Source organism: Ailuropoda melanoleuca, chromosome X (assembly GCF_002007445.2).
Source record: "Ailuropoda melanoleuca isolate Jingjing chromosome X, ASM200744v2, whole genome shotgun sequence".
NCBI lineage: Eukaryota > Metazoa > Chordata > Mammalia > Carnivora > Ursidae > Ailuropoda > Ailuropoda melanoleuca.
In genome coordinates this window covers 61315116-61340761 of record NC_048238.1, presented here as the reverse complement: position 1 = coordinate 61340761, position 25646 = coordinate 61315116, and the positions used below count along the sequence as shown (strand labels likewise).

Genomic DNA, 25646 nt, shown 5'->3' with positions numbered 1-25646 from the left:
GATTCATAGCATTTTTAATTTCTGCCATATTCATTCTCATTTCCGTCCTTAGAGATACTATATTCTCGTTCATATTTTCGTTAATTTTTTTTTCAAGCTTACACATCATCTTGACCATTGCTACTCTGAACTCCATTTCTGACAATTTGGTTATATCCATATCCATCAGTTCTATGGCAGAGGCCACAGTCTCTGTGTCCTTTCTTTGCTGAGGGTTCCTCTTCCTCGTCATTCTGATGAGGAGAGGTTGTGGGGTTGCACAGAGCCCAAATTATTGACTAGGACCCAGGGAGTTTGCACTTGTTTTACAGGGCCTTAGGGATCTGGGCTTCTTGATTTTTCAGCCTGCTGTCTGGGGGAGGGGCCTGCCACGCTGATATTCAGGTAACCCTGTTTGTGTAGAGTTGCCCCGTCCCCTGTGAGGGGGGATGGGGATGGGCACACTGTGAGCTGGTATTTCCAGGATTTTGTTCTCTGGCAGATTTCCCTGGCGGTTTTCTGTGGCTCTTCTGAGAGTCAGAGCAGCAGTGGCCATATCCTAGCATCTGTCTCAGAACGGAGAGATCGCAGTGTGCTCTTCACTGCGTTCTCCTGGCCACTTTAACTCTGTTTCTGTGGGCGTTTCTAAAAACCCTGCAGTGTCCCAGGATGTGTGCAGCACAGCCACTCTCCCAGCCCTCGCTTCCAGGGCTGGCACAGTTCTGTCCTTTGTGCTTCTAACAACGCTAGCCACCCTGGTTCCTGCGCGTGCTCCCGAGCTCCCTGTTTCAGTCTAGTTTGAATGTGTGCTCTGGAGCTTCTGTTTTCAGTCTGGTTGCACGCACGTTCCTGGGCTCAGGGTCTCTGTCTGCTTTCTCACGGGTGCTGGTCCGCAAGTCCGGCCCACTCCCCAATGCAGGTGGTTACTGCTTCCTGGTGCCCGAGCGCAGCGGCTCCCTCCCCTTCTGTTTATCTTCCTATATGTGTGCACGGAAACATGGCTTCACGCTTCGTACCTCAATACTCAGCGCTGGAGATGTTCGTTTGCAGAGATCCAGATGTATCTTCCTGCGTCTCAGGCTGATTTCATGGGTGTTCAGGATGGTCTGGGTACCTATCCAGCTCGATTCAGAGGACCATCTGAAAACAGTGTCCCCTACTCCTCCACCATCTTTTCCCCCTCTCTGCAGTCTCTGGTTTAAAATCTAGTTTGTCTGGTATAAGTAGGCTATTGTTGCTTTCTTTTGACATCCATTACCATGATAAATGGTTCTCCATCCCCTCACTTTGAATCTGCAGGTGTCCTTTGGTCTAAAATGAGTCTCTTTTTGGGCAGCTAATAGATGGGTCTTGTTTTGTTCTGTTTTGTTTTATCCAATCTGATACCCTGTAACTTTTGATTAGATAATTTACTTCTTTTTCATTGAGAGTTTATTGACAGAAATTTAATGCCATTGTATTACCTGTAATGTCGGTGTTTCTGGAGATGTTCTTTGTTCTTTCTAGTCTGTTGCTTTTGGTATTACTTTCCCACTCAAAGAGTCCCCTTTAATATTTCTTGGAGGGCTGGTTTAGTGGTCACAAACTCCTTTAGTTTTTATCTGGGAAACTGTTTATATCTCCTATCCTGAATGACAGCCTTGCTGGATAAAGTATTCTTGACCGCATATTTTTTTTTCCCACTCAACAAGTTGACTATATCATGCCACTCTCTTCTGGCCTGCCATGTTTCTGTGGGGAGATCTGATGCTAACCTTATTTGTCTTTCCTTGTAAGTTAGGGACTACTTTTTGTCTTGTTCCTTTTAGGATTTTACCGTTATCACTATATTTTGCAAATTTAATTATGATCTATCTTGGTGTTAGCTTGCTTTTTTTTATTTTGATGGACGTTCTCTGTGCCTCCTGAATTTGGATGTCTGTTTCCTTCCCAAGATTAGGGAAGTTTTCAGCTATAATCTCCTCAAAAAAAACCTTCCGCCCATTTTTCACTCTCTTCTTCTTCTATGATATGAATGTTACTATGCTTCATATAGTTGCTGAGTTCCCTAAATGTACTTTAGTGATCCAATATTTTTCTTTCCCTCTTCCTTTCTGCTTTATTATTTTCCACAACTTTATCTTCTTTATCACTTATTTGTTCTTCTGCTTGCTCTCTGCTTGTGGTCGTTACAATCAGTCAGTTTCACATCTCGGCTCTAGCATTTTTTATTTTGGCTGGAGTAGATTTTAGGTCTTTTATGTCTGCAGTAAGTGACTCCCTGATGTATTCTATGCTTTTCTTAAACGCACCTAGATTCCTTATGATTGTTGTTTTAAATTCTGGTTCAGGCATATTACTAATATTATCTCCTTCAATTAGCTCCCTGGCCATGACCTTATTCTTTCTTTTGGGATGAATTCCTCCATTTTAGCATTTTGTCTAGTGTTTTATCTTTCCTGTGGCTTAGCAGAGCCTGTTATTCTTCCTGCTACTAAGAGTAATGGCTATATTAAGAAGAGGTCCTATACTGTGGGGCCTGGTGCTTCAGGTAGTATTTCTGCTGTATGCTCTGTGCCGTCGGCTGTTGTGTTCTGGGCTATCTTTTCCTCAGGTCAGTCCCCTGCACAGTTTCTCCTTGCCTGCAGTGGAGAGTGTTTGCACCTTGTCCAGTGTGTGTCAAGTTTTAAGTAGTTGTCTGCATGTTAAAAGAAGCCAAATCCTATTTCCATTAGAGCAGAAGTTTTGCAGTATTCTATGGTTAGTTGATTTGGTGTGTGCAGGGGAGAAGGGGTTGTGATGGTCTTTGTGGGGAGGGACCCACTGCTGCCGTGGCTCTCAGGCACACTTGCCCTAGTGAAAAAGCATCTGCAGAGCACAGGAAGACAGGGCATGGTATAAGCAGCTCAAGTCTTCACTATGGTTCCTGTGCTGCTCACTGAATTCCATCTGTGTTGATGGGCAGGGGGAGAAATGATATTAGACTGCTCTCTTGTCCCTGAAGAAGGAAGTTCACACCCACAGCTGTCCAGGTCACCCACACAGAAGAGTGAACAATCTCTCCATGGGGGACCCAGGAATCCCTCAGATCTTTGCCTTTGCTTTGTCTGTGTCTGAGCCATTTGCCCACCTGGTGGAGCAGTGATCCTGTGTTTTATCTCAGGCATGCCAGCTAGGTTTCAAAACTCTAAATTTTAGGCACCCAGCATAGCCTGGACCCATGCTGATCCTCTGGGGAAGGATCTCACCACACTGGCTGGTGCTGGCTTGTCCCAGAAGGGCAGTCGCATGAGTGTACAGAGTTTTGGAGTTTATAGTAAAGAACAGCAAAAAGCTGGTGTCCAGGTTAGCTGCCCTCAGCAGGGGTCTCTGCTCTTATGCTAATGAGTGAGGCAGTGCAATGGGGCCTGCCAACTCTTTTGTCCCCTAAGTGGCAGTGCCACCTCTTCCCAATGCACACCCAAGAGGGGGATCTGTCTCTCCCCGTGCAACCTACGGGACCCCTCAGCCCCTTTTGTTTTCCCAGTCAGTGGTTTGGGGGAAATGTTTTTCTTGTGCAATCCCCTTTGAACTCCTCATGCTTTCTCTCTCCTCTCTGTCAACAGAGCTCCTTCATTCTGCAGCACCTATGACTCTTTTCTCCCCCCAATCATGTCTCTGCACCTCCTACTCCCATGATGAGGCCTCTTTTCTCCCTGTGGTTGTGCACTTTGTTCTGTCCATCCTCCCATTGATTTCTTGGGTGTTCAGAAGTATTTGATATTTATCTAGCTGTGTTTGAGAGATGAGACAAGCATAGGGTCCCCTTCATACTCCACCATCTTAACCCCTTTCCCTGTGCTAGTGAAGGTTTTCAAGTGGGCACTTGGAGAATACTTCTCCATAACTAGTGTTTCAACTATCTTTGGGTAATATTTCTATTTTCAAAATACTTTGAAAGGTTTGTTATCAAGTGCTGAAGCTTCTGCTATTAATAAATTAATATTTGTAATTTTTATGAATGAAATTCAGAGGTTTTAGGTACAATTTGTTTCTAAAATTTCAGACTTTTTCAAAAATTAGTTATAATGTATATGAAATGCATTATCTTTTAAACTAGAATCAGAAAGATTCAAGTTCATGCAGATATTTGAATAAATAATAGCATTTATGTGAGTATAAATTCACTATTTCATCATAGTAAATAGAGTCCTTATTTGCTAAGAGATATTCTAATTAGTATAATTTTCTCTTATTAATAAGGAAGAATTATTTGTTCATTTTTTGATACATATCAATCAACATCCTAAGGTTTACTTCATTGATGTCCTTTTCTACTATTGTGTGTTGCAAAAATCAATATATCTCTGGAAATATTTTATTTTTTATAAAAGTAAATGAATGATATTTTTACTAATATTTATTGTGTACTGAAGTCTAAAAATGATCCTGACTTAAAGGAATCTACAATAAATCGGATGGAAGTTGTCTGATGTGAGTTGTTTAGCAATACCTCGTCATTTATTAGAGCCTTTGTGGTCCCTACTATTATTTACCTAAGCCAGTTATATAGGTGTTTTGATATTACCTTTTTTTTTAAAGATTTTATTTATTTATTTGACAGAGACAGCCAGCAAGAGAGGGAACACAAGCAGGGGGAGTGGGAGAGGAAGAAGCAGGCTCCTAGCAGAGGAGCCTGATGTAGGGCTCAATCCCAGAACACTGGGATCACGCCCTGAGCTGAAGGCAGATGCTTAATGACTGCGCCTCCGAGGCGCCCCTGATATTAGCTTTTCATGTTTGCATGTTTGTTCTTCTAAGTACACTTTGACCAGGAAAAAATTATATCTTCAATTTTACATCAGATAGATACTCGTTATTCATGTCTGGTAATCGTCAAAGCCAAACACTAATATTTTTAGATTTTTATAAATAAAATGTCCATGCCGCTGCTTATACAATTTACAGTGTTAGTGCATTAATAATAGTTATATTTTGCTTTTATACCTAAAAGCTTTAGAAGTGGATTTATTTATTTTTATATTTTTAAGTTTTTATTTAAATTCCAGTTAGTTAACATATAGTGTAATATTAATTTCAGATGTACAATATAATGATTCAGCATTTCCGTATAACACCCAATGCTCATCACAAGTGTGCTCTTTAATCCCCATCACCTATTTAACCCATCCTGCCACGCACCTTCCCTCTGGTAACCATCAGTTTATTCTCTGTACTTAAGGGTCTGTCTTGCTTTGCCCTTCTGTCTCCTTTTTTCCCCTTTGCTCCTCTGTTTTGTTTCATAAATGTCACATATGTATGAAATCACATGCCATTCGTCTGTCTCTGACTGATGTATTTTGCTTAGCATAATACTCTCTAGTTCTATCCATGTCATTGCAAATGGCAAGATTCCATTGTTTTTTTATGGCTGAGTACTATTCCTCTGTGCCTATATATAGCTTCTTTATCTGTTCATCAGTTGATGGGCACGTGGACTATTTCCATAATTTGACTGTTGGAGATATTAGTGCTGTAAACACTGGGGTGCATCTATTCCTTTGAATTAGTATTTTTGTGTCCTTTGTGTAAATACCTAGTAGTGCAATTGCTGGATCATAGTGTAGTTCTATTTTTAACTTTTTGAAGAATCTCCAAACTGTTTCCAGAGGGGCTACACCAGTTCACATTCCCACCAACAGTGCAAGAGGGTTCCCCAGCTATACATTCACAAACACCTGTTATTTTTTGTATTTCTGATTTTAGCTATTCTGACAGGTATAAGGTGATATCTCATTGTAGTTTTGATTTGTATTTCCCTGATCATCAGTGATGTTGAGCATCTTTTAATGTGTCTATTAGCCATCTGTGTCTTCTTTGGAAAAATGTATATTCATGGCTTCTACCCATTTTTAAATTAGATTATTTGTTTTTTGGGTGTTGAGTTCTATAAGTTCTTTTTTTTATTTTAATGCTTTTTTATTATATTATGTTAGTCACCATACAGTACATCCCTGGTTTCTGATGTAAAGTTCGATGATTCATTAGTTGCGTATAACATCCAGTGCACCATGCAATACATGCCCTCCTTACTATCCATCACCAGTCTATAAGTTCTTTGATGTTTTGGGTACTAATACTTTATTGCATATGCCATTTACAAATATCTTCTCTCATTCAGAATGTTGCCTTTTAGTTTTGTTGATTGTGTCCTTTGCTGTGCAGGTTTTTATTTTGATCTAGTCCCAGTAGTTTATTTTTGCTTTTGCTTCCCTTCCTTCCGGAGACATGTAGAGAAAAGTTCATTTTTTTAATGGTTTGAATTTAAATTCAAATAATTAACATATAATGTGTTATTGGTTTCAGAGGTGGAGTTCAGTGATTCATCTGTCTTGTATAATCCAAGTGATCATTATATCAGGTGCCCCCCCTTAACGTCCATCACCAAGTTACGCATCCCTCCACACCCCTTCCTCCACACTACTCCCCACAAGCTACACTTAGTTTGTTTCCTATTTAAGTGTCTCTTATGCATTTTCTCCCTCTCTGATTTTGTCCTGTTTTATTTTTTCCTCTCTCCCCCCCGTGATCCTCTGTTTTGTTTCTTAAATTTCACATATAAGTGATATCATATGATAATTGTCTTTCTCTGATTCACTTATTTTGCTTAGCATGATACCGTCTAGTTCCATCCACGTTGCAAATGGGAAGATTTCATTTTTGATGGCTGAGTAGTATTCCATTTTGTGTGTGTGTGTGTGTGTGTGTGTGTGTGTGTGTGTGTAACATCTTTATCCATTCATATGTCACTGGATATCTCGGCTCTTTCCATAATTTGGCTATTGTGGACATTGTTGCTATAAACTTTGGGTACAGGTGGCCCTTCAGATCACTACATTTGTATCTTTGAGGTAAATACCTAGTAGTGCAATTGCTGGGTTGTAGAGTAGCTCTATTTTCAACTTTTTGAGAAACCTCTGTACTGTTTTCCACAATGAGGATACCAGCTTCCATTCCCACCAACAGTGGAAGACCCTTCCCCTTTCTCTGCATCCTCGCCAATATCTATCATTTCCTGACTTGTTAATTTTAGCCATTCTGACTGGTGTGAGGAGGTATTTCATTTGTGGTTTTGATTTGTATTTCCCTGATGACAAGTGATGTGGAACATTTTTTCATGTGTCTGTTGGCCATTTGTATGTCTTCTTTGGAGAAATGTCTGTTCATGTCTTCTGCCCATTTCTTGATTGGATTATTTGTTCTTTGAGTTTTGAGTTTGATAAGTCCTTTAAAGACTTTGGATACTAGCCCATTATCTGATTTGTCATTTGCAAATACCTTTTACCACTGTGTTCTCCTTTGGTTTTGCTGACTGTTTTGTTTCCTGTGCAAAAGCTTTTTATCTTGATGAAGTCCCGATAATTCATTTCTGCCTTTGATTCCCTTGCCTTTGAGACAAGCCTAGCAAGAAGTTGCTGAGGCCGAGGTCACATCAGTGGCTGCCTGTGTTTTTATCTACGATTTTGAAGGACTCCTGACTCACATTTAGGATTTTCATCACTTTGAGTCTATTTTTATGTATGGTATAAGGAAATTGTCCAGTTTCATTCTTCTGCATGTGGCTCTCTGATTTTCCAAACACCATTTGTTGAAGAGACTGTCTTTATTCCATTGGATGCTCTTTCATACTTTTTCAATGATTAGTTGACCATAGAGTTGAGAGTCCATTTCTGGGTTCTCCATTCTGTTCCATTGATCAATGTGTCTGTTTTTGTGCCAGTACCATACTTTCTTGATGATTATGGCTTTGTAATTCAGCTTGAAGTCCGGAATTGTGATGCCACCAGTTCTGGTTTCCTTTTTCAACATTCTTTTTGCTATTCAGAGTGTTTTCTGCTTCCCTACAAATTTTAAGATTATTTATCCCAGCTCTATGAAGACAGTTGATGAAGTTTTGATATGGATTGCATTGAGTTTATAGATTGTTCTAGGTACCATATACATTTTAAAAATATTTCTTCTTCCAGTCCATTGACATAGATAAATTTTTCCATTTCTTTGTGTATTCCTTAAATTTTTCATGAGGTTTGTCTTTTTTTTTAAATCCTATGAGACTTTATTGAACAGCTACAGTACATCATTAGTTTTTCATTTTGTGTTCCATGATTCATTGTTTGTATATAACACCCAATGTTCCATGCAATACATGCCCCCCTTAATACCCATCACCAGGCTAGCCCATCCCCCCACACCCAACCCCTCTAAAACCCTCAGTTTGTTTCCCAGAGTGCATAGTCTGTCATGGTTCATTCCCCCTTCTGTTTACCCCCCCTTCATTATTCCCTTCCTTATCCTACTGATCTCCCTGCTATTCATTATATTACACAAACGAGTGAAACCATATCATAATTATCTTTCTATGCTTGACTTATTTCACTTAGCATAATCTCCTCCATTCCCATCCATATGATGCAAATGTTGAGTAACATCACTCTTTCTAATGGCTGAGTAATATTCCATATTGTATATATGGACCACATCTTCTTTATCCATTTGTCTGTTGAAGGGCACATCAGCACCTTCCACATTTTGGCTACTGTGGACAATGCTTCTATGAACATTGGGGTGCATATGGCCCTTCTCTTCACTACATCCATATCCTTGGGGTAAATACCAATAGTGCAATTGCTGGATCATAGGGTAGCTCTATTTTTAACTTTTTACCAGACCTCCACACTGTTCTCAAAGTGGCTGTACCAACTTGCATTCTCACAAACAGTGTAAGAGGGTTCCCTTTTCTCCCAATCCTCTCCAGCATTTGTTGTTTCTTGCCTTGTCAAATTTTTGCCATTCCAACTGGCATAAGGTGGTATCTCAATGTGGTTTTGATTTGAATTTCCCTGATGGCTAATGATTTTGAACATTTTTTCATGTGTCTGTTAGCCATTTGTATGTCTTCATTGGAAAAGTGTCTGTTCATATCTNACATCTCCTGCCCATTTTTTTAATTTTATTATTTGTTTCATGGGTGTTGAGTTTGAGAAGTTCATTATAGATCTTGGATACCAGACTTTTATCTGTACTGTCATTTGCTAATATCTTCTCCCATTCCGTGGGTTGTCTCTTTGTTTTGTTGACTGTTTCCTTCACTGTGCAGAAGGTTTTTACCTTGATGAAGTCCCACAAGTTTATTTTATCTTTTGTTTCCCTTGCCTTTGGAGACGTGCCATGAAAGAAGTTGCTGTGGCCGATATCAAAGAGGTTACAGCCTATGTTCTCCTCTAAGATTTTGATGGATTCCTGTCTCACATCAAGGTCTTTCATCCATTTGGAGTTTATCTTTGTATATGGTATGAGAGAGTGGTCAAGTTTCATTCTTCTGTATATAGCTGTCCAATTTCCCAGCACCATTTATTGAAGAGACTGTCTTTTTTCCACTGGATGTTTTTTCCTGCTTTGTTAAGGATTAGTTGCCCAAGGAGCCCCGAGGGTCCATTTCTGGAATCTCTGTTCTGTTCCATTGTTCTATGTGTCTGTTTTTCTGCTAGTACCATGCTGTCTTTGTGATCACAGCTTTGTAGTATAGCTTGAAATCCGGCAACGTGATGCCTTCAGCTTTGTTATTCTTTTTCAACATTTCCTTAGTGATTCGGGGTCTTTCTGGTTCCACACAAATTTTAGGATTCTTTGTTCCAGCATTTTGAAAAATGTCATTGATATTTTGATCGGATTGGCATTGAAAGTGTAGATTGCTCTGGGTAGCATAGACATTTTAACTATGTTTATTCTTCCAATCCATGAGCATGGAATATTTTTCCATCTTTTTATGTCTTNATGAGCATGGAATATTTTTCCATCTTTTTGTGTCTTCTTCAGTGTCTTTCATGAGTGTTCAGTAGTTTCTAGAGTATAGATCCTGTACCTCTCTCATTAAGTTTGTTCCGAGATATCTTATGGTTTTTGATGCTATTGTAAATGGAATGGATTCCTTAATTTCTCTTTCTTCAGCCTCATTGTTCGTGTATAGAAATGCAACTGATTTCTGAGCATCGACTTTGTATCCTGCCACATTTCTGAATTGTTGTATGAGTTCTAGTAATTTTGTGATGGAGTCTTTTGGGTTTTCCACATAAAGTATCATGTCATCTGCGAAGAGAGAGAGTTTGACTTCTTCTTTGCCAGTTTGAATACCTTTTATTATTTCTTGTCTGATTGCTGTTGCAAGGACTTCCAGTACTATGTCAAACAGTAGTGGTGAGTTTGGGTATCCTTGTGGTGTTCCTGATCTTAAGGGAAGGTTCTCAGCTTTTCCCCATTGAGAATGTTATTCGCTGTGGGCTTTTCATAGGTGGTTTCTATGAAATTGAGGATGTACCCTCTATCCCTACACCCTGAATGGTTTTAATCAGGAAAGGGTGCTGTATTTTGTCAAATGCTTTTTCTACATCAATTGAGAGGCTCATATTGTTCTTGTCTCTTCTCTTATTAATGTGATCTATCACACTAATTGATTTGCAAATGTTGACCCACCCTTGCATCCCCAGGGATGCATCCCACTTGGTCATGACAGATAATCCGTTTAATGTACTACTGGATCCTATTAGGTAGGATCTTGTTGAGAATTTTGGCATCCATATTCATCAGGGATATCGGTCTGTAATTCTCCTTTTTGATAGGGTCTTTGCCTGGTTTTGGGTAAGGTAATACTAGCCTCATAGAATGAATTTTGTAATTTTCCTTCTGTTTCTATTTTTTTAAACAGCTTCAGGAGAATAGTATTATTTCTTCTTTAAATGTTTGGTAGAATTCCCCAGGGATTCCATCAGGCTCTGAACTCTTGTTTTTTTGGATGTTTTTGTTCACTTCTTCAATCTCTTCACGATTAATCGGTCTGTTTAGATAACCAATTTATTCCTGTTTCAGTCTTTGTGTTTATAGGTTTCCAGGAAGGCATCCATTTCTTCCAGGTTGTTTATTTTATTGGCACATAGTTGTTGATAATAGTTTCTAATGATCCTTTCTATTTCCTTGGTGTTGGTCATGATCATCACCTTTCATTCATAATTTTATTTATTTGGGTCCTTTCTCTATTCTTTTGATTAAATCTGGCCAGTGGCTTATCGGTCTTATTAATTCTTTCAAAGAACCAGCTTCTAGTTTTGTTGATCTGCTCTACTGTAGTTCTGGTTTCTAATTCATTGATATCTGCTCTAATCTTAATCAATTGTCGTTTCATGCGTGGCTTAGGCCTGTTCTTCTGTTCCATCTCCAGCTTCTTAAGGTGAGAATCTAAGGACCGCTTTTTAGATTGTTCTATTCTTTTGAGTGAGGCTTGGATGGCTATCTGTTTTCCCCTTAGGACCGCCTTTGCAGTCACCCATAGGTTTTGGACCGTTGTGTGTTTGTTCTCACTGGTTTCCATAAATTGCTTAAGTTCTTCTTTAATTTCCTGGTTTACCCATTCTTAAGCAGGATGGTTCTTAGTTTCCAAGTGTTTGAGTTTCTTCCAAATTTTTCCTTGTGATTGAGTTCCAGTTTCAAAGCACTGTGGTCTGAGAATATGCAGGGAACAATCTCAATATTTTTTATTACTACTTCAATTTCTTTCCTGGCTGTGGGTCTGTTCAGGTTTTCTATTTCTTCCTGTTTCAGTTTGGTAGTTTATATGTCTCAAGTAGTTTATCTGTTTCTAGGAATGCATCCACTTCTTCCATATTGTCTAATTTGTTGGCATATAGTTGCCCATAATATGTTCTTATAATTGTTTGTATTTCTTCGGTCATGTCTGTGATCTTCCTCTTTCATTCATGGTTTTATTTACTTGGGTCCTTTCTCTTTTCTTCTTGATAAATCTAGGCAGGGGGTTATCAATCTTATTAATTCTCTCAAAGAACCAGCTCCTAGTTTCGTTGATGTGTTCTCCTCTTCTTTTGTTTTCAATTGAATTCTGCTCTAATCTTTATTATTTATCTTCTCCTCAATTTAGGCTCTATTTGTTGTTCTTTCTTCTTCCCCTTTGGGTGTAAATTTAGATTGTATATTTGAGACCTTTCTTCTTTCTTGAGAAGGTCTTATATTGCTGTATACTTTCCTCTTAGGACAGCTTTTGCTGCATCCCAAAAGTTATGAACAGTTGTGTTTTCATTTTCATTTTTCCATGATTTTTTTTTAAATAATTCTTTAATTTCCTGGCTGACTCTTTCATTCTTTAGTATGATGCTCTTTAACCTCCATGTTTTTGTGTTCCTTCCAATTTTCCTCTTGTGACTGTGTTCCAGGATCAAAGTACTGTGGTCTGAAAATATGCAGGGAATAATTCCAAACTTTTGATATTGGTGGATATCTGATTTTTGACCCACTATGTGATTTATTCTGGAGAATGTTCCATGTGCACTCAAGAAGAATGCGTGTATTCTGTTAACGTTAGAATGGAATGGTCTATGTGTATCTGTTAAGTCCATCTGGTCCAGTGTGTCATTCAAAGGCCTTGTTTTCTTGTTGATCTTCTGCTTGAATGATCTCTCCAGTGCCATGATTGAAGTGTTAAAGTCCCCTACTATTATTATATTATTATCAATGTATTCCTTTAATTTGGTTATTGATTTGTTTATATAATTGCTCCCAAGTTAGGAGCGTAAATATTTATAATTATTATGTCTTCTTGTTTGAAAGACCCTTTAAGTATGATATAGTGTCCCTCTTTATCTCTTACTATAGTCTTTGGTTTAAAATCTAGTTCATCTGATAAGAGTATTTTTACCCCAGCTTTCTTTTGAGGTCTGTTAGCATGATAAAATATTCTCCACCCCCTCAGTTTCAATTTGGAGGTATATTTGGACTTACAATGAGTCTCTTGTAGACAACATATAGATGGGTCTTGCTTTTTTTCCAATCTGAGATCTTGTGTCTTGATTGGAACATTTAGCTCATTTACATTCACAGTAACTATTGAAAAATATGAGTTTAGTGCCACTGTATTACCTGTAAAGTCCCTGTTTCTATATATTGTCTCTGTTCTTTTCTGGTCTATGTTATTCTTCGGCTTTCTCTTCACTTACAGGATCCCCCTTAATATTTCTTGCATGGCTGGTTTAGTGGTCACATATTATTTTAGTTTCTTTTTATCCTGGAAGCTCTTTATCTCTCCTTCCATTCTGAATGACAGCCTTGCTGGATAATGTATTCTGGGCTGCGTGTTTTTCTCGTTTAGTACACTGAATATATCATGCCAGCCCTTTCTGGCCTGCCAGATCTCTGTGATAGGTCTGCTGGCAGTCTAATATTTCTATCCTTGTAGTTTATGGACCTCTTGTCCCGAGCTGCTTTCAGGATTTTCTCTTTGTGTCTGAGATTTGCATGTTTCACTATTATATGTCGGGGTGTTGACCTATTTTTACTGATTTTGAGGGGGGTTCCCTGTGCCTCCTGGAATTCGATGCCTATTTCCTTCCCAAGATTAGGGAAGTGCTCAGATATAATTTACTCCAATATACCTTCTGCCCCTTTTTCCTCTTTTTCTGGGATCCCAATTATTATAATGTTGTTTCACTTTCTGGTATCACTTATGTCTCGAATTTTCCCCTTGTGATCTGGTAGTTGTTTATCTCTTTTTTTCTCATCTTCTTTATTCTGCATCATTTTGTCTTCTATATCACTAAATCTCTCTTCTGCCTCATTTATTGTAGGAGTTAGAGCCTCCATTTTTTATTTCATCTCATTAATATCCTGTTTTATTTCAACTTGATTAGATTTTAGTTCTTTCATTTCTCCAGAAAGTGACTTTCTAGGGTCTTCTATGCTTTTTTTCAAGCTCAGGTGGTATCTTTATAATGGATATTCTGAACTCTAGTTCTGATATCTTACTTGTGTCCATACTGATTAGGTCCCTGGCAGTCATTACTGCCTCTTGTTCTCTTTTTTGCAGTGAGTTTTTCCTTCTTGTCATTCTTTCCAAAGAAGAATAGATGAAAAAGGGAACAAAATACTAAAATGGCAATAACAACCCCAGAGAAATATTTACTGAACAAATCAGAAGAGATCCAAAACTGAAAAAAAAATTTGAGAATATAATCAGACAGACAAATAGAATAGAGCAATACACTGGATCCTGTGTGTATTTTGGTCCATTTGCTAGATAAGTAGACCCCAAAATTGTACAGAAAGAAAAACACTTATATATGTACAAATATAAATTAAATACAATGAAAAGATAGAATGTAACTGTAAAAATTAAAATACAAAAAAAGAGAAAAAATAAAGAAGGAATATATACAGACAGGTGAACAGAACAGAGCAATACAGTCTATCCTGAGTGTATTTTGGTCCACTTGTTAGAAGAAACTACATCTCAAAATTTTAAAGAAAGAAAAAACTTACATGTTTATGGCTAACACCCTGAATGTGCCTGATCTCATCTAGAGATCTAGAGAGACGTTCTTATGGCCAGTGTAAGACAGGTTACTGCCTCAGTTTTCTTTTAGCATCTTTATGATTTCCTATCTCACATTTGGGTTTTTAATCCATTTTTAGTCTGTAATCCATTTTGTGTATTTTCGTGTATGGTGTTAGAAAGTGGTCCAGTTTCACTCTCTTGCATTTTCCTGCCCTGTTGTCCCAACGCCATTTGTTAAAAACACTCTTTTTCTCATTGGATATTCTTTCCTTATTTGTCAAAGATTAATTGACCATAGATTTCTGGGTTTCTGGGTTTTCTATTCTGTTCTATTGAACTATGTGTCTATTTTTATGCCACTATCTTGTTATGTTGATCATTCTGATTTTGTAATGTAACTTGAAGTTTGGAGTTGTGATGCCTCCAGCTTTGCTTTCCTTTTTCAAAATTGCTTTGGCTGTTTGGGGTCTTTTTTGGTTCCATATAAATTTTAGGACTTTTTGTTCTAGCTCTGAGAAGAATGCTGGTGATGTTATGATTGCATCAAGTGATTGCATTAAGTATGTAGATTACTTTGGGTAGTATAGAGATTTTTATGGTATTTGTTCTTGCAATCCATGTCATCTCGTTAGTTTTCAACAGATGCTATTAACTTCATAGAAAAAACTCACATAAATATATTATAAATATATTATTTGATATTATTATCACTAGCTCCAAGACACAGAACAGCTACCTGAACTATTGTATGAAAAATTAATGAAACCGTTCAGAATGTATCAATGTATCAAATGTGTTTTTGTGATCCAGAAATATACTGCTCTTCCCAAAACATATAAGGCTTGGATGTAAAATATAAATTTGTCTTGCTTTCTTGAGAGCATATATTATCTTACCATCCTTTGCTTGGTAAGGAGGCAGTTATCATAGATATTAAAAGAACAATCTCTAGAGTAAGAATGCCTACTGTACTACTTACTAGTTTTGTGATGTTGGGCAAATTATATTTGCCTTAGTTTCCTCATCTTCAAAATAGAAATAGTAGTATTGTGTATAGTATATATTAGGCTGTCTGTACAATATTAATCTTGAATTTTGATGTCTGTGATTTTTCTAAGAGGAAGAATAAAAACTCATTGGGATCGGGGATCCTATCTTCAAGTTTTTGTTTTTGTTTTTAATGACCCATGTTACTAAATCACCTTATTAATAGCCATTTACTTAGTGCTTGCTAATTGCAAAAGACTTTGCCTTTGATATTACATGAATCTATTATTGAAAAGATTTAAATGATCTAAGCTTTTACATTGTGAACAGTTGTGAGATTATTGGAAATACAACAACTGTGTTTTGGATGATAAAACTGAGTTTATACTGAGTAATACCAGATAATGTGTATTTCTTTCTCAGGTTCTTATGCAACAGGGCTATGATGCTGCTTGTGATATTTGGAGCCTGGGTGTTCTTTTTTACACAATGCTGGCTGGGTAAGAAACTTATATATTCAAAATAATACATGCTATAATTTGAATTTCATCTATATATCTTTATCTGTAAAGAAATGGACAGTGAATATAGCCTTAAGTAAAATGCTACCAGCATTTTAAAATATCATCTATTGTTTATTTATAAAATGCGAAAACATAAAGGTGTTTGATGAGGCACTATTCAGATACATAAATTAAAAGAATTTTCGAATAGAACTAAAATTTTAAAAATAAAGCACATATTTGTATTTTGATATTTTACTTTCAGTACATTAAGGTTTGAAAATGTTTACTTGAACATAAAATAATTTCTTCTTTCAATGGGTACTTGCCCATTGAGCTTATTGATACTGATTTAATTTTTTAAAGTATTTGAATTCTGGCTCTCCTGGTGAAACAGATTAAGTAAGACTGAGCTTTCTAAAAAATATAAATAGCAAGAATGCTACAGAAACATACACAACAGCCTTCTCTTGAAAATATAAATACTAAAAAATTATAATAATTGGATTATGTTAATGTTGGTAATTTACAAACAATATAAATGCTGTTTTACTCTTAATGAGTAGCACTTTTATTTAGGAATAAATATTTATGGCTGTAGAAAAAGGCTAGGTTTAGCAGTCTATTGCATAGAATAGAATTTGAAGAATTATAATGTAATTCTATAATATACTTAGGTGTGACTTTTTAAAGAAGGCATTTAGTATAATTTAAATATTCTTGACATAACAGGAGTGTTATAAATATGTTACGAATATCGTGACTGAATTATTTATTGACTTAGTGGTAATTACATGTCACTGTATTCCAAATACTTATAGATACATACTTATGCAAAATATTTAGTTATAGATCACAGGAAGTACTACCGTTGAGTAGTTAAAGTTTATATATGAATTTCAGTTAGCCCTATTGTTTTCAAACCATGGTATACCATTTCTAGATTGCTACTTTCAAATATTTATGACTAATAAAAAAGGATTTTGTGTGTGGGTATATGTATAGGTGTTTAGTGTTATCTCTTAATTGTTACATAAGAGAATTAAGGCATTAACATATTAAGATATCTTCCTCATACTTCTTAACCATGTCTTTCTATTTCCAAATTTGAATACCATTTTCAGTTCTACCTGTTAGAATGATACAAAACTGATCAATTTTATTATTCCATAATTAATTTTTAAACTACTTTAACTTTGTACAGTCTATTTGTCTTCAACTATAGATGTTTTTTTGTTATACTGATACAAATGTTTAACCCACTGTTTGTAGACATTAATTAAAATATTGTTAACATTTTCTCATGGATAATACTGATAAAATGCTAATGAGTAAATTTGAACTAATCAAATACATTCTAAATATATAAAATTGACAATTTCTTCATAGTAGGTATATTTGGTTTGCTAATTTATGCCTGGGAGGATACAAAATTTGCATGTTTTATTCTGGTCCAATTTTAAGCCTACAGCTTTACACGAAATGCCACCTTTATTTTATTTTACATTGATTAACTGATCAAAGGAAAAAATATTGATGTAGGCAAGACTCTCTATTAAGTAATTCTTTAGGATTAAGTTCACTGAAATATAAAATTTGATATGAAGAGTGAAGGAAAATATTAGATGATACTCTTAATTTGCTATAGTGAATATTTGTGTGTTGTCTTATACTCTTCACTTTCAATTTGATTTAATTTGTATGTTAGTCCCTAATGTCTATTAAAATCTATTTCATTAATAGCTACACTCCATTTGCTAATGGCCCCAATGATACTCCTGAAGAGATACTGCTACGTATAGGCAATGGCAAGTTCTCATTGAGTGGTGGAAACTGGGACAATATTTCAGATGGAGCAAAGGTATAAATCATAAATATCTTTGGTTTTGTTGCATTCATGTTAATTTGCTGATATCTTTAAGTTATAGCCTAGCCTGTGTTTGCAGAGTATCTGATGGTGTTATATATCAGTATTTGTTTTTCAGTCATCTCACATTTATATGTGGATTGAACAGGATGAACGCTGACTTTTTTTTTCTGCCATGCATCTGGGTGATATTTCTCTCAGTTCATATGTGTTCAAGGAATATAAACTATTTTCAGTACTAACTGAAGCTAAAAATATTAATCTACTGGAGAAAAATACATATTTAAAGCCAACTAGAGCTGATTTCTGCATTTAGTGTATTTTTACACATCATTCCTTCTTTAGCACAAACATTGACTAGTGATTATGCAGGCAGTTTTTAATGTTAACTTATTCTTTGAGAATATACAAACTTTTTATCAGTAACACCTAGATATTTATTATTGATAACTTAGAGCTGTCCAATAGAAATATAATGTAAGCCACATATGTAATTTAAAAATCTCTAGTAGCCACAATCAAAAGCAAAAATTAATTTTAGAATGTTTTATTCGACCTGGTATATCCACAATATATCATTTCAATATCTAACCAGTATGAAAAATTAGTAAGTTATTTTGCATTCTTTTTTTAATACTAAATCTTGATAACCTGGTGTGTAGTTTATACTTAGAGCCCATATAAATTTGGACTACTGACATTTTTTAAAAATTATTTTTCTTTTTCTTTAAATTTTTATTTGTGTATAGTTGACACACAGTTAGTTTCAGGTATACAGCATAGTGACTCAACAAGTTTATACATTATGCTATACTCACCACAAGTTGGACTACCCACATTTTAAAAGGCTTAATAGCCACATGGCTAGTGGCTGCCATATAGTAGGCAGTACAGTTTCAGTGTAACTGGCCTTATTTAATTTAGGGAAAAAAACACAATATTGCTTAAACCTTGACAATGAACTCTTAACATTTATAATTCAAAAATTTTGAGTTTTAAAACAAAAATCCAAAGGTTGTCAGCATGTGGCTTATAGGGTCCTGAAGCTTTTAAGCTGCAGTTTGAAGTAGAAAACGATTTAAGAGAAAAGGAATTGCTTATATTTAATATCTGCTAATTATAAAACATAACTGTCTCAAGAATATTAGCTTATCTGTAGAGTAGATTATGGAGCAAATCTCATATCCTAATTATTATATAGTAGATAAATCAGGGACTTGGTTGTAATTCCCTTTTAAACATTAGAGAAACATAAGGGATTATGTTTGGATCTTAGCCGTGACACAAGTGTACTGTGTGATATAGTAGAAAAAACACCTGATTGGAAGCCAGGAGTACTGAGTGTTAGTTTTTGATCCACTGACTAGCTGCCTCAGTTTTCTCATCTATAAAATTTAGGGACTAAATTCTCCAAAATTCCATTTCTTTGCAGTTTGGTTTATTTATAATTTGTCATATTGCTCCATGTAAAGTGATTGAAACTGCTAGTATTAATCATTAAATACATGTATGCTCTAGTCAACCAGTTTGTGTGTCAGAAAATGCATTTTCCCAAGGAGTAATTCCAATATGTTGAAAGCTATATATATGATCCTCTTGTATTTCTTTTAAAAAATAACTAGCAACAGTGAATGTAATGCTGAAGTGGAGATTCGTATGACAATTATGCTTAGATTTCAGTTTTCCATGTTCTTTGTGTTTTATGTTTGAGTCTGTCTAGTGCTTAAGAAATACTACAGGGGAGCCTGGGTGGCTCAGTTGGTTAAGTGTCTGCCTTCGGCTCAGGTCATGGTCCCAGGGTCCTGGGATCAAGCCCCACGTCGGGCTCGCTGCTCAGTGGGGAGCCTGCTTCTCCCTCTGCTGCTTCCCCTGCTGAAAGAAAGAAAGAAAAAGAAAGAAAGAAAGAAAGAAAGAAAGAAAGAAAGAAAGAAAGAAAGAAATAATAATACATATTAAAATTTAGTTTTATTCTCACCTCCTCTTTTAGTGTGATATTCTGGAGTAATTAACATAGGAAAAGATTGGGGATATTGTTGAAATATTTCACAAGGTCTTTCATGTATCCCTTTTTATGGATCAAGTGACTTTAGTTCTATCTTTGAAACTTCTGAAAATGGTGGCAAATGCTGAGTAAAGGAACTATATGAACCTTCTTTAAAAAAAAACTATCTCCTTACATTCTAACAGTTTCATTTTTCTGTTTGTTTTAAATTAGCAATGAAGGTAAACTATTGTTCAGTTGCCCATAACTCCTTAAACTAGCACCCCTTAGTTGTGAGAATTGTGGCATTTAGTACCATCTCTTTTCTTTTTTTTTATTTAAATTCAATTAACCAACATATAGTACATCATTAGTTTTTGGCTTAGTGGTCAAAGATTGATTAGTTGCATAAAACATCCAGTGCTCATCACATCATATGCCCTCCTTAATGTCCATCACTAAGTTACTCCATCCCCCCACCCACCTACCTCTATTTTTTCCCCCTAGAGTCAAGAGTCTCTCATGGTTTGGCTTGCTACCATCTCTTGACAGTTGCTTTACTTAATTGCAGCTCATTACAAGCTACTTCTTTCCCTTTTAAATGCTCTTCTTGCTATTGGTGAATGCCACCAACAGAAGCATATATAAGATGATTCTGTCTGCCTCCTGTCCATGCAGAGTTCACAAATTTTGTTCATTCAGTTAAATGGTGGTGAGGGTGAGGGGTGATAGTTTTGTGTGTTTTATTGCTACAACAGTTTCAGCTAACTACTCACCTCCAAACTGCAGCCTTGAAGAACATTGGCATTTTATTGCTTCCCTTTTGTAAAACAGAAGACAAGAAGCATCTTGTAAACAAAACAAAAGTAGAAGAGGCAAAAGTAATGAAAATCTCATGGTGTCACTCCATATAAACACAATAATACCTAATCTACCTAAATTTTATAATATTTTAAGTAGACAAAGTGTTATTTATTTCAAGTACATAGAGCTTTACCCAACAAAGAATTGGCCAGTAGAAATTCTTATAGGAAAATCATTTATTACCTCTTCCCTTGCCTCCTGTAAAAAAAGCAAATTCTGCTTTTTTTCTACTGTGTTCCCATTACTGTGTTGTATGTACTTTATTAAAGCACTTAACACATTCTCCTTTGCCATGTATTTGTGTGCATTTTTATTCCTTCTCCTCTGTGTTTAAATGTCATACTTATTTGTACATTTCCTAATGCACTTAGCATAATAAATACTTAATTGAATACTTTTTCATAAACTATTTAATCTTTTCTTCAGATATACCTTCCATTGTCAGTTTACACAGGAATATCTTTCTGTTTATATACAAAGATAAATATTGTCCTATTGTGAATGACTATAAATTTGCAATAAGTGGCCAGGTTTTACATAAAAATTTATTTTTCATTTTGGCTTGAACATTCTCTTAATAGAAGAGTCTTTGTTTATATATTTATAAGTCATAGATTTCTGGAGCTGGAAGGGACCTGATCCATCATTGTGTAGTTAGATAAACCAAGGTGTGTAGAATTTATCTTGTCCATGGTCACACACCACTGAATGACAGAGCTGGAGTTGATTTTCAGTCCAGTATTCTTTTCATTCTACTACATGTTAGAGAAGACTTTCTGGAGAAAGAAAAGCTTTATTAGCTTGCCTTATGTGAGTAGAATGAATGAGAGAGGTCTGTAAACCTTTAATAATAACAACAAAGGTGTTCTTGTTTACTCAGTCCTTTTACGTAATATGAAAATTAAGTATACAGGAAGTTAACCTTTACGTAATCTATGTTGCAGAATAGTTCAACACTTAAAACATAATGAAATACTTCTAGAACTTCTATGATCATAACTTTTATTTTATTTTTTTTATTTTTTTTTATTTTTTTGCCAAGCATATTTCTTTAGTTTTTAGTGTTTTTTTTTTAAATTTTATTTTAAGTCCAGGATAGTCAACACACAATGTTATCTTAGTTTCAGGTATACAATATAGTGCTTCTAACAATGCTGTACGTCATTACTCAGTGCTCATCACAATAAGTGTACTATTAATCCCCTTCAACCATTTCACCCATCCCCCAAAACTTTTCCACTCTGATATACTTTGTTTTAAACGAATACCCTCAGTTATCTTTTTCTTCAACAAGAACATTTTTTGCTTGACACATACTCCACAATACATGGTTCTAAAAGATATATATAAACATTCCATCTACGAAAATGTAATACACATTTTCTTCAAGTACAGAAGAATCCCCTGATTAAATCACATAAAAAGAGACATAACAACTACTACAAATTTAAGATGACTGAAATCATACCAAGTATACTCCAACCACAGTGGTACAAAACTAAAGATCAACAATAAAACCAAGCTGGAAAATCTACAATGTAATTATTAAATATTTAATATGTAAATATGAACACACTATAGCACAATCTACGGACCAATTAAGAAATAAAACAGCAAATCATAACATTACGTCAAACAAAAGAAAAAGAAAACGCAATATTCCAAAACCTGTGGGATGCAACAAAAGAAGATATTAGATTAAAATTTATTTTTTTTAATTTTACAGTTTTTTTATTATATTATGATAGTGACAAAACAGTACATCCCGGGTTTCTGATGTAAAGTTTGATGATTCATTAGGGCGTATAACACCCAGTGCACCATGCAATACGTGCCCTCCTTACGACCCATCACCAGTCTATCCCATTCCCCCACCCCCCTCCCCTCTGAAGCCCTCAGTTTATCAGAGTCCATAGTCATTCATGCTTCATTCCCCCTTCTGATTATCCAGCCTTTCTTATCCCTTTCTTCCCCTACCGATCTTCCTAGTTCCTATGTTCCGTAGATGAGAGAAATCATATGATAATTGTCTTTCTCTGCTTGACTTATTTCACTTAGCGTTATCGCCTCCAGTGGTATCCATGTTGCAGCAAATGTTGAGAAATCATTCTTTCTGATAGCTAATATTCCATTGTATATATGGACCACAACTTCTTAATCCAGTCATCTGTTGAAAGGCATCTTGGTTCCTTCCACGACTTAGCGATTGTGGACAATGCTGCTATGACCATTGGGGTATATATGGCCCTTCTGTTCACTACGTCTGTATCTTTGGAGTAAATACCCAGTAGTGCAATGGATGAATCATAGGGTAGCTCAATTTTTGACATTTTAAGGAACCTCCACACTGTTTTCCAGAGTGGCTGTACCAACACCAACAATGTAGGAGGGACCCCCTTTCTCCACATCCTGTCCAGCAATTGTTGTTTCTTGCCTTGTCAATTTTTGCCATTCTACTAGCATAAGGTTAGGTATCTTAGTGTGGTTTTGATTTGAATTTCCCAGATCGGTAAAGATTTTGAACATTTCTTCATGTGTCTGTTAACCATTTGTATGTCCTCATTGGAAAACTGTCTGTTCATATCTTCTGCCCATTTTATGATTTGTTTATTTGTTTCTCGTGTATTGAGTTTGAGAAGTTCTTTGTAGATCTTGGATACCAGTCTTTTATCTGTAGCATCATTTGCTATACTTTCCCATTCCGTGGGCTGCCTCTTAGTTATTTTGACTGCTTCCTTGGCTGTGCAGAAGCTTTTTATCTTGATGAAGCCCCACAAATTCATTTTATCTTTTGTTTCCCTTGCCTTTGGAGATGTGTCATGAAAAAGGTTGCCTTGGCCGATGTTGTAGAGGATGCTGCCTATGTTCTCCTCTAGGATCTTGATGGATTCCTGTCTCACATTGAGGTCTTTCATCCATTTGGAGTTTATCTTTGTGTATGGTGTGAGAGAGTGTTCAAGTTTCATTCTTATGCACATAGCTGTCCAATTTTCCCAGCACCATTTATTGAAGATACTGTCTTTTTTCCACTTAATGTTTTTTCCTGCTTTATCAAAGATTAGCTGTCCAAATTGCCGAGGGTCCATTTCTGGGTTCTCTATTCTGTTCCATTGGTCTATGTGTCTGTTTTTGTGCCAGTACCTTGCTGTCTTTGTTATCACAGCTTTGTAATACAGCTCGACATCCTGCATTGTGATGCCCCCAGCTTTGTTTTTACTTTTCAACATTTCCTTGGCGATTCGGGGCCTTCTCTTTTTCCATACAAATTTAAGGACTATTTTTTCAAGCTCTTTGAAAAATATCATCGGTATTTTGATCGGGATAACATTGAAAGTGTAGATTGCTCTGGGTACCATGGATGTTTAAACTATGTTAATTCTTCCGATCCGTGAGCATGGAATATTTTTCAATCTCTTTCTGTCTTCCTCAGTGTCTTTCAAGAGTGATTTATAGTTTCTAGAATATAGATCCTTTACATCTCTGGTTAAGTTAATTCCAAGGTAACGTATGGGTTTTGGTGCTATTGTAAATGGGATGGATTCCCTAATTTCTCTTTCTTTAGTCTCATTATTTGTGTATAGAAATGCAACTGATTTCTAAGCATTGATTTTTGTATCCTGCCGCATTACTGAATTACTCTACAACTTCTAATAGTTAGGGCGTGGATTCTTTTGGGTTTTCCATATAGAGAATCATGTCATCTGCAAAGAGAGAACATTTGACTTCTTCTTTGCCGATTTGGATACTTTTATCCCATTTGTTGTCAGATTGCTGTTGCAAGGACTTCTAGTACTATGTTGAATAATAGTGGCGAGAGTGGGCTTCCTTGTCGTGTTCCTGATCTTAAGGGAAATTCTTCCATCCTCTCCCCATTGAGAATGATATTTACTGTAGGGTTTTCATAGATGGTTTTATGAGATTGAGGAATGTACCCTCTATCCCTACACTCTGAAGGGTTTATCAGGAAAGGATGCTGGATTTTGTCAAATGCGTTTTCTGCATCAATTTTAGAGGATCATAGGGTTCCTGAGTTTTTTCTTGTTGATATATGTAGCCGGCTGATCAATTTGCGAATGTTGAACCATCCTTGCATCCCGGCATGAAACCCACTTGGTCATGATGGGTAATCCTTTTAATGTACTGTTGGATTCTATTATCCAGGATCTTGTTGAGGATTTTGGCATCCATATTCTTTAGGGAAATCGGTCTGTAATTCTCCTTTTTCATGGGGTCTTTGCCTGGTTTGGGGATCAAGGTAATATTGGCCTCATAGGATGAGTTTGGTAGCTTTCCTTCTGTTTCTATTTTTTGAAATAGCTTTAGGAGAATAGGTATTAGTTCTTCTTTTTTTAAATTTGTTTATTTTTTTATTTTATTTTTTATTTTATTATTATATTATGTTAGTCACCATACAGTACATCCCCGGATTCCAATGCAAAGTTCGATACGTCATTAGTTGCGTATAACACCCAGTGCACCGTGCAATACGTGCCCTCCTTACTACCCATCACCAGTCTATCCCATTCCCCCACCCCCTCCTCTCTGAAGTATTCAGTTTGCTTCTCATAGTCCATAGTCTCTCGTGTTTCATTCCCCCTTCTGATTACCCCCCCTTTCTTTATCCGTTTCTTCCCCTACCGATCATCCTACTTCTTATGTTCCACAGATGAGAGAAAACATATGATAATTGTCTTTCTCTGCTTGACTTCTTTCACTTAGCATTATCTCCTCCAGTGCCGTCCATGTTGCAGCAAAGGTTGAGAGTTCATTCTTTCTGATAGCTAAGTAATATTCCATTGTATATATGGACCACAGCTTCTTAATCCAGTCATCTGTTGAAGGNGGTTGAGAGTTCATTCTTTCTGATAGCTAAGTAATATTCCATTGTATATATGGACCACAGCTTCTTAATCCAGTCATCTGTTGAAGGGCATCTCGGCTCCTTCCATGATTTGGCTATTGTGGACAATGCAGCTATGAACATTGGGGTGCATATGGCCCTTCTCTTTACTACGTCTGTATCTTTGGGGTAAATACCCAGTAGTACAATGGCTGGATCATAGGGTATCTCAATATTTACCTTTTTAAGGGACCTCCACACTGTTTTCCAGAGTG

General features: G+C 36.2%; 1 protein-coding gene across 1 annotated transcript in view; it reads left to right on the top strand.

Annotated features, from left to right (window-relative positions):
• Window positions 1–25646, top strand: part of RPS6KA6 (ribosomal protein S6 kinase A6) — a 206870-nt gene that overhangs the window by 161027 nt on the left and 20197 nt on the right. Inside the window, exons 19-20 of the mRNA XM_034649643.1 lie at window positions 15740–15816; window positions 17563–17680. Coding sequence (XP_034505534.1) covers window positions 15740–15816; window positions 17563–17680 — 195 coding nt within the window. The remainder of the gene's footprint in view (window positions 1–15739; window positions 15817–17562; window positions 17681–25646) is intronic.